Here is a 17,004-nt window from a genome sequence, read left to right as displayed (position 1 = left end):
CGGCGGCGGCCGCTCCGCTCCGCGATCGGGGCCTGGCGGCGGGGAGCACCGCTCCGCGCGTCCCCAGTGCCCCGGAGCCCGGGGCGGCTCCCTGCCGGATCCAGCGCCGGGCCCGGGGCGTGGGCACGTCGGGCCCGGCAGAGCCGGCTGGCCGCAGCCGCTCTGACCTGGGGGTGTTTCCTAGAAAGTGCCTGTCACTCCCTAGCGGTTTATTTAATTATTTATCCCTCAATACTCATCTGGAAGCTCTTCATTATTTATTTGGAATTAATACTATAGGGCTTGGTTAGAGGGGACCAGATTTTTTTTTAACAGTTCTGGAATTATTTCCCCATCCCCTCCTTCCCCTCAGTATGTTGTACTGTTGTCCTACTATCACTTTTTTTTCCCTATTTGTTTGCAGTTCATCTGTTAACAGCTGTTATGGTTAAACCCCAGTATGGTTAAAAAAGTGAAGTACCAAAAATTAAAGACTTCAGCAGTCACAATGCCCCTGATTTTATCTATAAACCTTTAATTTCAATGCTTAAAAAAACTAGCCTTCAAAGCTTCGCCTGTGAAGCCCTGGATGCCCAGAGACTCCCTTGGACGCTGCTGCCTTCCGTCCGTGCGTGTCCTGCACCTTCTCCTCTGCCATCCTCGGAGCCGGGCGGGAGCTGAGGCAGCAGGAGAGGCTGCAGCGACAGCAGCTGAGGAGCAGGTGCCATTTTATGGCCCTCTGCTTGCAGAAACGCCCCTGGATGCGCCCTGGTTACACCAGCCTGGTGCAGCCCTTGTCATCCCCGCATGGCCCAGACGTGCCACAAGGTCCAGCAGAAAGGGAACACACAGCGGCCGGCGGAGCCCTCGAATGCAGCGTACAAAGCATCAATGACAACCTCATTACACATAAGCTCATGTATGCTCATATGAAAAGCTTGACGCTGGGGAATGCTGCCTAATAAAATGAACAGTACACAATGCTGTAAAAAAATTCAACATATTTCAATATTTTTTGCTTTCACATTTGTCCCTTTTCTACTGAAATTGTTAATACAAGTTTAAACATTTCCCTCCCTCATGAATTATTTTGTGATCTCGATATACACACAGTTCAGCTGTCACTCACAGATTGTTACTTGACAGTTCAAAGATGTTTTTACAGCCACTTGTGGGAAAAATTATGCTGATAACTGGTATTTTCAAGACATTTGAAATGGGGAAAAAATCAATCTTTAGTGTCTAAGTTGGCACAATTCATTTACCAGGTCTTGTGGCAAAAATTTTGGGTATTTTATCTCTGATGTATTACAGTGCAATGTATAAATAGTTTAGTGAAATGCAGCTATCAAAATCCAGGTTTAGTGTGTTTTGCTATAGCAATACGCTGAAAAATCAGCGTATTGTGGGCTGCTCTGTTCACTGGTGGCCACCGACAGAACTAGAGGAAACGTCTGGAAACTGAAGTATCAAAAGTTCCCCAGGAACTTAAGGAAAAATCTCTTAACAGTGAGGGTGCCAGAGCACTGGAACAGGCTGCCCAGAGAGGTTGTGGAGTCTCCTTCTCTGGAGATCTTCAAAACCCGCTTGGACACAGTCCTGTGCCACGTGCTCTAGGTGACCCTGCGTGTGCAGGGGGTTGGACTAGATGATCTCTAGAGGTCCCTTCCAACCCTAAGCATTCTGTGATTCTATGCAATATTTTATTCCTCTCTCTCAAAAACAGCTAATCAGAGTGGTGAAATAATTTAGGACAGATATTCAACTAGGTTGTTTTTTAAAAAAGAAGTTTTTTCTTGCTAAAATACAGACCCTCAAAAATTCAGTAAAAAATTAAAAAAAAAGTTAAAAGAACCCTCCTATTTTCTTACCTAAGTCAAACAGCTGTTAAAGTCTATGGAGAAAATAGGTAATATAGAGCTCCCACAATACAGAGGCTTTCTACCAGGAATAATCCCAGGATTGGTGCTGCTCAGTATTTTCATTAATTATAAAGAATACATTTTTTTAATCTGTGTTTGATCCAAAGCAGAACAGATTTGCAAGTATTTTGGAGGGCAAAATCAGAATCCCAGGCTACCTTAAGAATGCAGATAAAGAGCTGAAATAAATAGAACACAATTTCAGTAAGGTTGTCTGGAAAGTATTGCAGTTTTCTAGAAATAACCACCTGCAGAAATACGGGTTTACTGTAGAAGTAGTAGTAGTGCTGGGTCCAAGTAGCAGCGAGGAAGTTGTCGGGGCTTGGTTGTTTGTCTCCCCAAGATACAAGGGAAGCTTTTGATAGTCCTAGAAATCTATATAGTGACAGAGATGGTCTAGGAAGGCTATGGAATCTCCTATCAAAAAAATGGTAGGAAAAAAAACAATTATACGGAAAACTACTAGGACTGACTGGGTTGGAACTGATTTGGGCCCTGAAGACCATCACAGATAGTGTGATAGATTCTTGTACTTTGGGCCAGCATAAAACAGTGCTCCAAAGTATCTACTCAAAATTGTATCTTGAAATTTGAGTCATTAGTATGGTAAAGTTAAAACCTTTGCCTGGTTGCTAGTACTGCCATAGCAAGCAGAGAAAAACAGTTCTAGTGGAGTGTGTGTTCCTGTGTGGTTACATTTTATGCTGTTGAATTTTATGATTCAGAGCTCCTCACCACCACCAGTATCCTCATATTCCAAACAGCTAAACTTAATGTTCCGTCTTCTCCGATGCAACCAGCTTCTTCTGCAGCTTTGTTTTTTTTCCTGTTCCCATCAAGTGGCACGAAAGTTTAATTAAGACAAGAGAAACATACGGCCAACAGCTTGCTTGGACAAGTACAAGTGACAAAATAACTATTTTGGAATTGCCAGGTATTTTTTGAAGCCTTGGAGACATAAAAATAGAGGACTTTTTACAAACTGAATGACTAAAGATATTTCTATATTCAAAAATTCTTTGGAAATGAGAGAATAATAATACTCTAAATAACTTCAAAACTTTCACTAAGTCTCAATTTTGGTTTGTTTTTAAAACTCTTAACTGTACCCAGGTCTTTATACAATACTACTCTACAAACTGTATACATTGGAAAAAAGGAGGTCCAAAAAGTAAATCACAGTATTACTTCATTGACAATGATTTTGTAAAAAGATCAGCTTACACAAGAAGGATCAAAGTCAAAGCTTTATTAAGTTCCTTCTTTAAACAGGCTTCATTTAATCTCCCTTTTGCATTTGTCTTATCTAAGGCTACTTAAATACTTTTGTTTTACAGGGATTTTCAGTCTTCAGAACCATTCCAAGCAGCAAGTTAGCAGTACACAGAAACAATATGCTTTAACTTTCACCAAGTTCTATTCCTGCTTCATAGGGTCTGTGGAAAAGACTGTCAGTAGTTGCAGTTCAGGAAGTACCGTTTTTGCACAGACCCTGAGAGGGAGACAGGTTTCACCAGAGTTTAAGCCTGATGTGCTCTAGCAACATCTCACAATTGGCCACAATTTACCAGTATGATTGGTGTAACTATTGTGCATTATCTATTTCAAAAAGGGATCAGATTTTCAATTTTCAGCTAATGTAGGTCTAATTAAGGCTATTCTGGTATATGCGATATTAAAATACTATCTGGGAGTCCTTTTCATGAAATCCCATCAGAATTAACATTTTCAAAAATGAAAACATTTAAGATTGGTGTTTGAGTTGCAGTGCTGATGCAGCGGTTGGTTCAGTGTTTTCTTGTCTTCAGGAGCTTCATCACGTCAGAATAGTGTCATCTATCTGTTCATCAGAGTCAGCCTGGCTCGCCAGCTTCCTCAGAGATCTCCGGCAGCTTTCACCGAGAAGCTCCAAGCTGGCAGCATCTAGAATCCTGGAAACAGACTGTGGAAGGAAGTTACACCAGTTACCAAGGTCCTCGTGATACATCATTCAAAACAGAACAATTTAAATGGCTTACAGAGTATATTTAACTGCAAACTTTCAAACATACCAAACTCTTTCTTCTTTGATTTCAGATATTAGGAACTATACAAAAATATAGCTAAGACTTAAGAGAGGGGCCTGGATATTGACCTACTATGGAGCATCCCATCCATCTTAAGATGCTGTAGCACCACTAATGCTGCAACAAGATCATACAGCTTAGTAAGAAACGAACAATGAGGGTTTGGATGCAAGCAGAAACCCCTCCAGCCACACGCAGAGCAGCCTTCCCCCGGTGGCTGCACGTTCTGACTCATACCTGGAGCACCTCTTCGCCCTCTCTCATCTTCAGGAGATTAACAATGGCTTGATCGCTGTAGGCTCTTACACTGGTGTTTTTGTCCTTTGTGTTGTCCAGAAGTGCCTTCAGGATTGGTTTAATTGTCAGAGGATCCAGGGAGGCAAGATGGTTTTTATTTGCCCACCAGATCATCTTCTCTGCAACTAGTTTTATGTCACTGGATGAGTTCTGGAGACACTGCAGGACACAGAAATGGTCAAGCTCAGCTCTAAGCAAGGACAGGTAATTTGCTTTAATCGTGTTAAACTAATCCAAGAAACCTAAGCACCTTGCAAGTGTACAACAGACAGACATTATCAACAAGTTCAACTAAGCGTCTGGATAATAGTAAGAGGATCACACCTTGAAAACAAGATACTTTTTCAAATGAAAACTCTTGAAAATGTGGTTGTTGACAGGGTCACATGCTTTCCTTTCAACCCTCTCAGGAAATGATAATGACCACTAATGCAGCCAAAGCTGGCAGAGTCAGCACTCCTGTAAAATACCCTCAGGTCACCAGCGATGGCCAAGTCAATCTCCAATTGATGTGCAAGGTGCATTTCCACAATGTATTTTAAATTAAAAATGTACGGCTTATTAATTTTGATTTAAGCTCAATACATTTAAATAAAAGCTAATATTACTCTGCATTTATACTGTGCTAATGCTATTGGTTTGTGTAACATTTACAATTATTTTATATTCTAACACATTATAGAAATTAATATATGACTAAGATTTTAAATAAAAAGTCTGATTTCAAGAACTATGGCCTGCATCTCACCACTTTGCATGTTTTACAGATTTTATGGAAAGAAAATAAATTAGAACAACAGAAAGGAAAAGGTACTTTTCAGTAGATTATTATAAATAGGTGTGGATTGAAAAAAAGAAGTATGAATTTCAATGCTGTCCTCCCAGTCTTTAGAAACTACTCCCTTCCACAAACATGGAAGTTGCAAAGTACTGCGGCAAAACCAGGGAAAGTAGGAGTTGCTATTTGATGTGATTACAGCAAAAACACTTCCACCCTTAGCAGTGTAAGGAAACAAACTCCTAAAGAATCTCCCACTATTTTTCGCTATTTCTCTGCCATCTATTTGTTACAGTGAAGAAAAAAATGAATTCATAAGGAACAACACTGAGGTCTATCACAGAAAGATCAAAGGTCACATTTCCATACTGCAGCAAGGATCATGCTATATTGACAGCTGCAAAGCAGGCTGGTAAAGTTATTGTGACTGTACTTTGCCTTAAAAAAAAAAAATAGACTTCCAAGCCTCGAGAGATTTAGAGCTTCCCAGAAGGTGCTCAAGGTTTCCATTTTGAATGAAGTGTGGTGCAGAAACTTTGGAAAGAAAGCCACCCATGAGTTGGTTTGAACAAAGGTGATATTACACAGGTTAAGAGCAAGTGAGAACAATTGCAGGTAGCATAAAAAGTCTTACCTTAATAAAGAGGTTGGAGAGCTTGGGGGGAAGGCTCTCTCCCGCTTCCATGTGGTATTTCATAAGAAAGCCCATCCCCCTGATACCACTAACTGCAATTGGAATCTGTAGCATGAAGACACAATTTTATTAAAGCAGAGTTCAATAGTCTTTTGATTAGACCCACAGTCACATGAAATGGTGATCTTTGCAGAAGGCTGAATAGATCTTTCAAACAACTGTAGCACGCAATGCAAGAAAACTCTATAATCTAATGTTATTGGGTAACATGATGAAAAAATAGTAATGTGGCTGGCAACAACACAGAATGCAGCGGCAGGACCCACAGACCCCAAAAGTTCCATGCATTAGACCAAATTATTTATTGGTATGAATAGCAATTCAAAGATTTAAAAACCTCCCCCATAAAATGAAAAATGTGCACGTGTCATAAACCTGGCCTGTAACTAAGCACTGTGACTAACAGGACAAAAAAGTGTAATTTCCTTCCAGTGAAGGCTACTCCACAACTGAAATAATCTTCATCTCCCCAGAGAATTTGGGGAAGAATCAGGACGGGCCAACAATCTGACTGCACAGTTGCATCTATCATGGGACAATCTTCAGATTGTGCTTAGAGACTTTTGCTCTGTTTTGTTTGATAACAGCAGCAAACCTGCTGCTGCTCCTTCAAAAACTGCTCCCAACAAGCTCTTGCAGCAGAACTCGTGAGCTCCCGTGCGGCACTTACTCTGTCAGCAGTGGCGTTACTGAGGATCATCTCCTGAACGTTGTTGTAGTATCTGGGGGCACACAGTCTGCTGGGAGCCACGTTCACAGCCACTGAGAGTGCCAGGCTTCGTCCGTGTCTCACCATCCAGTCAATTCCAGACACATCCGCTACAAAAGGACAGCAACAACAGTGAGGCTCCTCTATCGTTCCACCTGACCTAAGAAAGCTCTCTCCAGTTTGTGAATTCACTCCTATAAAATGAAACAAGCAGCATCTAAAGCAATGCCTCGTTTCTTCCACTCCTCTCCAAGAAAAGCCATAGAAACAGTGCTGAAATGCAACACCTCTACCAGACAGGAAAGCCTTCTGGGCACACACGGAAATTTGACAAACAAGTGACTCAACCCAAGTATTTTTGATGGTGTCAGTCACACATAATTAGGCCCACATCACTTAGTGCACGAAGGAGCTTGCTATCAGCATTACACAAGACTGTAATAAAAGTCTGTATCACCTGTAATTTGAAACCATCTAAGAAATCCCCTTTTTAATTTCAGGACAGTGTCACAGATCTCTGCTCTAGGAACTGCTACAAGTTCCTACAGACATCATGCTTTTGTTTAACTGGGTTTTATTTGCTCTGAATGCATCTGATGTGATCAGTGACAAGATTAATAAGATGAAATCGCCATCAAGAAAGGAAAATTGCGCTCTCCTCTCCATCCAGCTTGAACCTCCTGTTGTTTCCCATCTTCTGTGTCAGTACTAGCAATTATTTAGCCATGCTGGTACCTTCATCAACTCACCTGAAAACAAATCCAGGGAAAAAACAATTTTTAAAAAGCCCAAATTACAACCATGACCTTGTATGCAACCATGTATCTGGATGTACAAAGAAACAGCCATAAACAAAGAACGTACAAGAAAATCTACAGTAGAGACTCACATTTATAATAAAAGGACAAAAACCTAACCAGACACAAAGCTTTTCTGAACTAACTGCTGAAAAGGTATTTTCTCTTACATTTCAGCTTCCATTCCATTTGTGATAAATGGCTTCACCTACCCAGTAAGTGTTGCTGGAGAACAGTATTGAGCTCCTCTTCGGACAGGAACGCACACAGTTCTGCCAAGCAGCCAGCTGAGGCCATGCGGGTGGCATCCTGACAAGGAAAGGAGGCACGAGTAAGACTGGTTCAACCCAGTATCTATGAGCCAGCAAGGAGAGTGAGTAACAGAAGACCACATGGAACCTAAAGTCAAACCTACGGTCAATAAAAGCCAGAGACTGCCAGTTCTTACATGAATTCTCATGTGTCATATGGAAAGTCATAAAGATGAAAGTGTGCATTTTGAGACATGTAAAGTTCTGATACATAATCCAGGCAATAAGTGTCACTTCTAGCCATCTCTCAATGACCTTGTACCTGCAAAAAGCTCATCCTCTTTTTACCCCCAAACTTCCATTTTTTTCCTTTGCCTATTCAACTATCCCACCTGTACCTTTCCACCCTGAAACTTGCAGTGCAATGGGAATTCTTCAAACTTTCTATTTCTAACACGCCAGTAGCTGCATGTCTATGTTGAATAAATTAAAATATAAGAAAGAAATTATATGGTTAATTTTGATTCCACATACAATATCTGCCATACACAGAAGATCTGACACTAAAGCTGGAGAGTTTCTTGTTCAATGGCAAAAAAATCTGGCATTAGTTAAAAAATTTCTCACACTTAGATGATAAACGCCACCTGAGAAGCTGCAAATAACTGTGTGTGCACATGGCAAAGGTACTGCAGGATTTCTCCAAGATAAGAAGCAAATCGCTACTTTAGAGCTACTGAGGAACTGCAGGTCAAACCCACAAACACAGTTGCTAAGGAAACATTAATTTTGCAGATTTTTCAGTTACGAGTTGATTGGCTGGGGATCAAATTGTTGTACCTGGCTCCCAGCTAACACAGAGGGCTCCAAGAAGGTGAATTTTACAAACTGAATTCAGTTTAGTGAATAGTGCCCAGTTACATGTTTCTTTACACAAGTTTCTCTCCATTGCATGAACTCCCCAAGAAGCTATTTTAGAAAGCAATTTTATTAGAAAGTTCAGATTTTAGTTTAAAAGGAGGGAGAGTGTAGAGCAGGGATCCCTTGCAGCTGTCTGCAGCAATACCTCATCATGGCCCAGCATCCCTAGAAGCACCGTGCTGATATTGTTCCTGATTGCAGCATCTACTTTTGCACCAGCTCCTCGTGTTACAAACCGCAGGGCTTGCAGCATTGTGTCCCTAGGAGTGATCAGAAAGTACAGTCAGAGATTGTCTCTTCCCTCATCCCAACGAGGACATGGAGCTCTGTACACTTCTAACTACTTCCTACACAATAGTTACATTAACATGTCTCAAACCTCTATACTGATAAACACTCTATGAGAGGGGATATTTCCACATTTGTATACTTGTGCCTCTTTCTTAAAAAAAAAAAAAGATATTTTCTGACCATGCTAAAAAGAAATATTTTCTCCATCAGAAAGTTAATTTCTTAAGGATCATTTAAGATGCAAGAATAACTGTATTATTTCAGGTCAGGCTGCCAGTTGTGTGACCCCTCTATGTCCCAGCTTAGCTTTTCACTCATCTATTTATTTTTAATTTTTATTTTTAGATTATTGTCATATTGTCAATTTTTATTTTAGATTATTAATGTCAGATTATTATTCTACTCTCACAATTAAGAGGGGGGAAAAAAAAAAAACACAAAAAACACTTTAACTCCACATAAGTAGCCAGAATAGTTTTGTTTATAACTGTTTACTTCAGAGGTTTATCCAGCATCACTTTCTAGTAGTTTCTCACCATATTGACAAGATTCATTCATCCTAGCCCATTCTTGCAACAAAGCCTGGGGTATCATCTACAGCTTACCTGATGGCAGAGTCATCACTGGAACGAATTCCATTCAACAGCTCAGTAAAGAGAGGATCCACTTTTACATGGATGACGATAAGTTTACCGAGAGCATCAGCAGCTTTAAGGCGAACAGCGCGGTGAGAGTCTTGCAGCGCTTTAGTGAACGTTGTCTGCAGCTGAGGCAGAAACGGCTTCAGCGCAATTTCAACCTAGATGAAGGAAGGGAAAGCAATGTACTCAAGGGCTGAAAGCAAAGCCTGGAAACAGCATGATCTTTGGACTGTCTTATAATTTCAGAAAAACAGTGGGCACGAGAAAGTAATTATGTGTTAGGTTCTAATTATCTGAAAGCAGAATCGGCATTTACTCATAGTTCTTAATTTGAACCTTACCTTGGCTAGTAGAAGACTTAATGTTTCAAGCAGAGCCACCTTGACATTCCAGCTGAACCGATCTCCCAAGATTCTAATAAGTGGTCCGGTAATGCTCACCACGGATGGCTTAAGGGCTTCGGCAGAAGTCAGCTTAATAACTAATCCTAAGGCCTTTGCTGCTTCCTCCTTCTGCTCTGGATTACCAGTTAAAACACCTTCCCTCAGTACCAGGAGTATGGAAGTCACCCCCTGTCACGAGAATTAGATAAGAAAACTTAGCAGCAGAGATGCAAAAACACACATCTTACTTTTGCTCTTCTTATACAGCAGATGCACAAATTCAGAGACTTTCCCCTCAATTTCCTGTTGGCCTTTGGTTGTCTGCCTGACATCTGTCTCCCCATTTCCCCATTTACAAAGCTACTTTTATGTGACTTTTACTTCATGCAGCTACACCTTACTAAACCAGTTGCTATGAGAAAAGCGCTAGCTGCTGAGGGAATTTTTAAATCAGAGAAATTTGGCACAGAATTCCAGCATTACTCCTCCACAAAAAAAAAAAAAAAGACAACAGACTGCGACTATGACTTACATGCATAGCAGAAATGTTAAAAAATCTTGTTACAAAAGCAATCTTCTGTAGGGCAATATGAAAGCAGTGGTAACTTAAGAGAAAGTTTCTCCAACACACAGGAGGTTTGGAATGCCCCCATAATCAGTATTTCTAATAGCAGCAAAGCCATATCAGCCAGTTCCCTGAAAGATGGAACATCATGGCTGTGATGCATCCACTTTTGCACGAGATGTTCATTCTGATCCGTTACCTTCTTAGGTATACAGAATCCTGGCACATGCTCGCCCTTGGCCTCGTTCCCTACAACTCGGATGTCCTTGTGTAGGTCCTCAATAAGAGCAAGCTGGTTTCCAGCATCTAATTTCTGCAGGAGAAAGGGATAAGGCAGGCAAAGATGAAGTAACATCACAAGCAGCTATTCTTGGAGAATTCTTCTCAGATTTGTCAAGAGAAGATGCATTTCCTGCATCCTCCAAAGATCTGCCCATTCACTCACACTGCTGCAGCCAAACACAACATCTTACACCTCTCAAAACAATCATGCAGCAATCATGTAGTTTCCAATCAAAACAGAAGGTTCACTTCAAGCAGTATTTTTTCAGCTATCCCCACTTCTTCCTTGCCAACTATTATCACTGCAGCCTTTCCAAGCTGCCTCTCACCTTGGTGATAGAATTGAGCGCATCCCAGCTTTCATTCAAAACCACGGGATTGGTATCATTAAACAGTCGCATCAAGCCTGAAACCAAGTTCTTGAGATGACCAGTATAGTCAGCTTTTGTCTTGGAGCAGTAGATGTTCAGCATGACAGCTGCTGCCTGCCTCATTCCAAGCTCAGAACTACGGGTAGCTTCCAAGAGATCTTCAGTTATAATTCTTTGTCCAACATCATCTTCCACAGACAGGATTACAGACTGGCAGTTCGCCATCTCCTAAAAGAGTCCAAATTAACTTTATGTTAACTCTCAAACAGAAAAAAAGAAAAAAAAGAGATTTAACTCCATATTTTCCTATGTTAACCTGAGCATTTTCTTTTAGAAAAAGCCTACAGCATAACCCTCTTGCTAGTCTTTTCTCATGGAATAGCTGATCACATCACTATTAAAAGCTAGATTCTGAATTAAAACCACATTCATAACTCAGTCTCAATATTTACTGAATGACAAGTTTAAGCTTAGTGACCAAACTTTTCTCTAGTGACTTTTGCATCAGTAGCTGCAGAAAGACTGCCCAAGCTTTCCATAAAATGAGTCCAGCTCAGTCTCCTATATCTTACTGCAGACTCAGCCCTCAGACTGTGGGCCTCATCAAACAACAACTTTTTTTTTTTTTTATTTAGATATTTTTGTGCTGTGTATCATAATACTAATTACAAGTACGAGCCGCAGACACATTAGAGATCTCCGGGCAGGCTTTGGGCCGAGCCAAGAGCCATCTGCAGCAGATGAACAGTAAGACTCTTATCACTAACATTACTAATTCACCAAGTTGAGCAGATGTCTACAAGCAACCACAGCTCCAGGATCTGACATAGCACTCTGGACTCCCAAATACTAGCTGTTTCTGAGAGCAGTACAGAAGGAGGACTAAATGCTAAACAGATTTCTTTCCTCTCTCTTTGGCTCTTAATCTCACAGACTTCTACACAAAGAATAAATACAAAGTGAACTAGACACTTTGGCAGCATTACAGGAATGGAAATATACTGAGAAGCGTATGACTTGAGGCCAAATAGATATTTGTATGGATATGAATAATTTGGAAAAACACATTTTTGAACTCACAATATACCACGAGCCAAAAAGGCAGCTTAAAGACGATAAGGGACTGAATTAAAACATGTAATCTGTGAAGCCAGAAAATGTGGATTCTGTGCTGCAAAGTAAACCCGAAGCGCTACCTTCAAGCAACTGGTCAAAAAAGGGAGCTGAGCTGTGTTACTTGCCAATTGCTCTTCACTGGTCTCCAGCTTCTCTTTCAGTGCAGACATCATAGCAGGTAGGATGACACTCAAGTGCCGGGTCAGAGCATCCCCTGCCACTGATGAGAGGAAAGCTAGCACACGGGTGTTCACAGGAGGAGTAGTCAGCTGCAGAAATCAAAGACACAAACAGAGTTTTTTTTTTTTTTTTTTTTTCAGAAAATGAAAGACTCCTAAGAATGAACACATCACAATCCCAATGACAGTGTTTCTGGCATAAAGTCAGAGAAAATTTCAAAGTATGCTCTTCCTTCTGGCATATCAATCCAAACAAAACAGGTAGCAAACAGAGGGGGGAAATGCATCATCCTGAAGTTTTAGGTTTGTTTCCAGTTGTACCTTTGGCACCAAGTAAGGCAGCACCACACGGCTCTTGACAGCCATAACTTGTTTAAGACCATCCACAGCAAAGTCAGCTGTCTCTTTGTTATCCTATAGGGAAAAGGATAAAGTAGTAAACCTTCTTGAATGCTCATTCGTGACACACCAAATTAAACAGTTTTTCAAGTGAGTTTACTGCATGATCACATCCACAAGCATTGGTTAAGTCCTCCTACCTATAAATGCTCTTATACCATAGAGCAAAACTTAAACCAAGCTCTTTTGCTACATGAGAAAGATTTTCTGTATCAGGTATCATGACCAAGCAGCTTCTGCAGGTGACAATTCTCTAGCAGAGATAGACATAGCAATTCAGTTCAATGCTTTAGCCACAAGACCTTCCCTGCTTGTAGCCAGGATGACCCTATGGAGGAGATAAAACAGAGTTGCCATTGCCCTGAAGTTCTGCCACTACAAGCCTGCTTCTCCTTTAAACACCAGTATTTCAAAACCTGTCCCATGACATCTTTTATCAAGCTGTTGACTAATATTTGAGTAATGCTTACCAGCTGCTTCAATAAAAATGGCAGGATGTCTTCAAGAGCCTGATGTCCAATTGTTGAGTGCAACTGTTCAAAAGTTTTAGCTGCAGCCTCCCTGACTTCTTCCAGAGGGTCACACAGTGCTTTTCTCACTGTAGGAACTAAGGACTCGGAGAAAAACAGTACCTAAAAAAAAGCAGAGATAAAATTGCAGAATATTTGAACAACAAGAGTTAAAGCATATATATATCTCGGTAAAATACCTAAAAGCTCAGAATTTTCATGACTGAAACTAAGTTGCTGTTTGCTTGAAATATACTAGTGGAGGAAAAGAAGGTTTAATCAAAGATTTGTAGTGTTCTGAAGTCGCCTGGAATACATTTTCAATGATTAACTAGAGGACGTTTTCAATTACCATAGCTCATAATTTCAAGTCAGATTGTGCAATGGTTTAGTTACTAACATATAAAAATGCATACATTTACCTGAACAACAACTCAACCCTTGAATTAAATTCATAAAATAAATCTAGTACCGCGACTGTACGTTACTCAACTACAACACTGCCGCTTAGAGCATAAAAGGCTACAGAACTGGAGATTTCACCTTTTGGGGTTTGACTTACCGCCTCCCTGCTGGTAGATTTCATTATTTCACTCAAACCAATGCAGACTCCTTGCCTCTCATCACTCTTATCTGACCTCAGTCCCTCTTCCAGGATAGGGATAATTTCTGGAAGGATCTTCTCTCCCAACTTTCGGACAAGGTCTCCCAACGTCCGTGCTGCAACCTGTTCCCAAAGATTCATAATTAACTATTCTCCTGTTTCCTGAAACTTAAAAGTTGAACTTTGAACGAATGTTATATTTGGACCACAAAATTCTGTCCACTGTATAGACTGACTAGTAAAAAAAGGAAATGCTACCATTATGTGCTTTGCATTAAAACAGTTGTACTTCCTTCACAATTGCCTTAAGTAGAGAGGACTGAGATGTAGTCATGTTCAGAACAGTTAAATTAATGAAAGCTTAGGAGAGGTTTATAAAAGAAATATGCTGTGTTCTTCAGGCATGAGATAAGATGGTCACCTTTGGCATCAAGAAGGCATTACTCGATTTCTCACCGTTCGCTTATCCGCGCAAGTACTGGCCAGGAATCTCAGCAGAAGCCCAAAGAGGGTTGGCAAAATTTCACGCAGTGTGCGAGGAGTGTTGGAGACTACGATCTTCCAGACATGCAAGGAGGCCTGACGCACTACAAGCTGCGTGTCAGAGCGGCCCATGTACAGCCCTGCCAGCACCCCATTCCGCCTCTCCACACCAAGAGCATTAATAATAGCCTGAAAAAAAAGTATAATATTTTATTGCCTACTCCTGTAGCTTATTAAAAATATATTTCATTATACTGATATATTATTTTACATATATATTTAATACACACATATATACATACACATGTTAATTCATGTAGGTGCATCCAGCAGGTTTTCCATGCTGATTTTTTTTAAAAAAGATATGACAAGAACAGCTTTACCTTGTTTGACTGGGCTGTTCCAAAGTTGTCATCCTCAGAGGCAGTTTCCGTAGTCATTTTTCCAGTAACTCCTGAGATATGGAATAAAAGATCTCCAAGAAGCTGAACTGAGCTAAACCTGGCAAGAGGAGCAAGTCTGGTGTTACAAAACAAGACGGGTAATTTTAGACAGTACCTGTCCAAATGTGGCAGTACCTTGAATACAGATGGGAGAAAAATGCCAAACAAAGAGCTAGTCAGCACTGAAATACTGCATAGGCCAGTATGTAAGATCATGCTGCCTACATGACTGAGAAGCATCACACTAAAAACAAGGAGGGAATTCCAAGCCAGAACGTGGATGAGAGAGTTCTCACATCAGAGCAGTGTATCAAGGAACAGTCTGGACTCTAAAAAGGAAGAAGACAGTCTCTACTGCAAGCATGCACCTTCTGCCAGTATCTATCTCAACCCAAAGGCATGGGATAAATGCACTCATCAGCACTCAACTGACAAAAGCCTTTTAGAACAACTAATTCTTGAGCAACTGCTATGAGCTGTGAGCACTCCACTGCACATCTCCACACACAGAAGAACATTAACCTAATCAGCATTTTGGAAAATGAGAAACAATATATGAGGGCTAAATACTCTCACAGCAACTGCCTTGAAAGTGCTTTTTAGAATCACTACTAGACCAACAAGCACAAAGCAACATGTTCTCTTTTGCTTCACAGGTGCATTTGCTTGAAGAGCAACTCAGAGTCCAAATCCCTCTGGATTTCCCAACATGAAAGAGATATATCCATGGATTACAGGCTTATCACTTACCTGATCCTCCACAAGTCATCAAACAGGCCCTGCTCAAGCTGTGGCAGCAGCAGTGCAATGGCAGTCTCCGCATACATGCTTATGATTCTCTGGCCAGCACGCAGGGCAGTGTCCCGCACAAACTCATTCTCATCTGCCAGTGCCTGAGCAGACAGAGAAGAGTGTCTGAAAGCTGTGGGGTTTTTTTTCCAGCACAATGTACAAGAGCAGCAGGAAGATAATGAAATGATGTTTTCTCTCTACCCTTTAAATGATCTACAGAGCTATAAATACACAAGAAATTACTAGTGACCCAATCAAGAGTGTGTCAAGTACTTTGGAAGAATAAAAAAATATATATATACACACATATTTACATAATATCTATATAGCATTTTAATTGTAAGTTCATATATTTTACATAGTATTTTATCTAGCAATGCTGGATGACTCACTACAAATCTCAGTTATTGGAAATGGTGTTCAATATACTCTAGAAGCTTCTTTTTCTTCTTTAATGAGTAAAACTCTCCAGGTCTCTGATACCTACCTTAAGGATACAGGGGATGATGGGACCAACATAGGGAGTGAACTTGTCTCCAAAGGTAATGGGCAGGTAATTGAACATCATGATGTAACCATCCCTTACATGTGGAGCAATATCCACTTTGCTGGCAGTAGCTACAATCTCTGGCATAAGTTTCTCCAGCTTTTCTACCCCTAAACCAGCCATGACTTCAGCCAGACCTGGAGGAAAAAACAACCACACATATTACAAAGCAACACAAGAAATGGCAGGATAATCTTAACCTAATAGGAGCTCAGTATTCAGAGACATCCTCACCCTGAGCAGCACCAGATCGATCCACTGAGCTCTGTTCATATGTTAGTGTCTCCATCAGCCATGGCAACAAGTCCTCAAAGCATGACTCTCCCATGCCCTTCACCATGGCTCCCAGCGCCTTTGCAGACACCGTTCGCACCTAAAAGAGAAGAAGATTTGCAAAATATCCAGTTAAAGTTGAGACAGAGACATATCAGCCTGATCACAGAGCTGCAGAAGTCTAAACAACTGCACTAAAAGACAAACTGTGTATCCACAGACTTACTTCAGGCACAGGATCCAACAGAGATGCTTTCAGTCCAGGAGTGACACTAGGCAGGTAAGGAGCCAAATCCTGAAACAAGGAGGATTCCAACAAGTAAGAACTGGATTCCAAATGGAAAAGAAAGCTAAATAACAATCATCATTAACAACCTGAAAGCTTATCCAACTGCTTTCACAGTCCTGCAAATAGTGACACTTAATTGGTCTGTTAAGAGCAGAAAACAGCCAAAGAGCCAAAGTTGTGCACATCACGCAAGACTTCTTGATGCTAAACCATTACTTATCACTTTGTCTGTGGAAAATCCAACACTCCTATCTTTACATGAGGTTTAAATATAGAGGCTATCAGCTCAAAAATTAAACAGATCTTTAGACTACAGTAGAGGTTTTACACACTTTTCAGACAAACCTTGGATCCCTTTGTAAACTACTGATTCATGCCTTTCTGGTAGCAGTTTTGCTTGTTAAGGCATTTCTCATATGGTAA

General features: G+C 40.7%; 1 protein-coding gene across 1 annotated transcript in view; it reads right to left on the bottom strand.

Moving 5' to 3' along the window:
- Positions 1-3,135: 3,135 nt before the first annotated feature.
- The window catches only part of GCN1 (GCN1 activator of EIF2AK4), a 39,853-nt gene continuing 25,984 nt past the window's right edge, over positions 3,136-17,004 (bottom strand). Inside the window, exons 39-58 of the mRNA XM_088532404.1 lie at positions 16,519-16,587; positions 16,254-16,392; positions 15,960-16,156; positions 15,431-15,573; positions 14,621-14,738; positions 14,211-14,426; positions 13,713-13,877; positions 13,112-13,273; positions 12,564-12,656; positions 12,189-12,332; positions 10,906-11,175; positions 10,494-10,607; positions 9,688-9,918; positions 9,311-9,504; positions 8,560-8,674; positions 7,455-7,551; positions 6,407-6,555; positions 5,677-5,781; positions 4,205-4,423; positions 3,136-3,843 (exon numbers count right to left, since the gene is read on the bottom strand). Coding sequence (XP_088388530.1) covers positions 3,718-3,843; positions 4,205-4,423; positions 5,677-5,781; positions 6,407-6,555; positions 7,455-7,551; positions 8,560-8,674; positions 9,311-9,504; positions 9,688-9,918; positions 10,494-10,607; positions 10,906-11,175; positions 12,189-12,332; positions 12,564-12,656; positions 13,112-13,273; positions 13,713-13,877; positions 14,211-14,426; positions 14,621-14,738; positions 15,431-15,573; positions 15,960-16,156; positions 16,254-16,392; positions 16,519-16,587 — 3,066 coding nt within the window. The 3' untranslated portion in view covers positions 3,136-3,717. The remainder of the gene's footprint in view (positions 3,844-4,204; positions 4,424-5,676; positions 5,782-6,406; positions 6,556-7,454; positions 7,552-8,559; positions 8,675-9,310; positions 9,505-9,687; positions 9,919-10,493; positions 10,608-10,905; positions 11,176-12,188; positions 12,333-12,563; positions 12,657-13,111; positions 13,274-13,712; positions 13,878-14,210; positions 14,427-14,620; positions 14,739-15,430; positions 15,574-15,959; positions 16,157-16,253; positions 16,393-16,518; positions 16,588-17,004) is intronic.

The sequence above is a fragment of the Tinamus guttatus genome, unplaced genomic scaffold (genome assembly GCF_059628265.1).
Source record: "Tinamus guttatus ecotype Peru unplaced genomic scaffold, ASM5962826v1 Tinamus_guttatus_pri_ptg000459l, whole genome shotgun sequence".
NCBI lineage: Eukaryota > Metazoa > Chordata > Aves > Tinamiformes > Tinamidae > Tinamus > Tinamus guttatus.
Note: the sequence above shows the minus strand (reverse complement) of the source record. Positions and strands in the feature narration are given on the sequence as shown.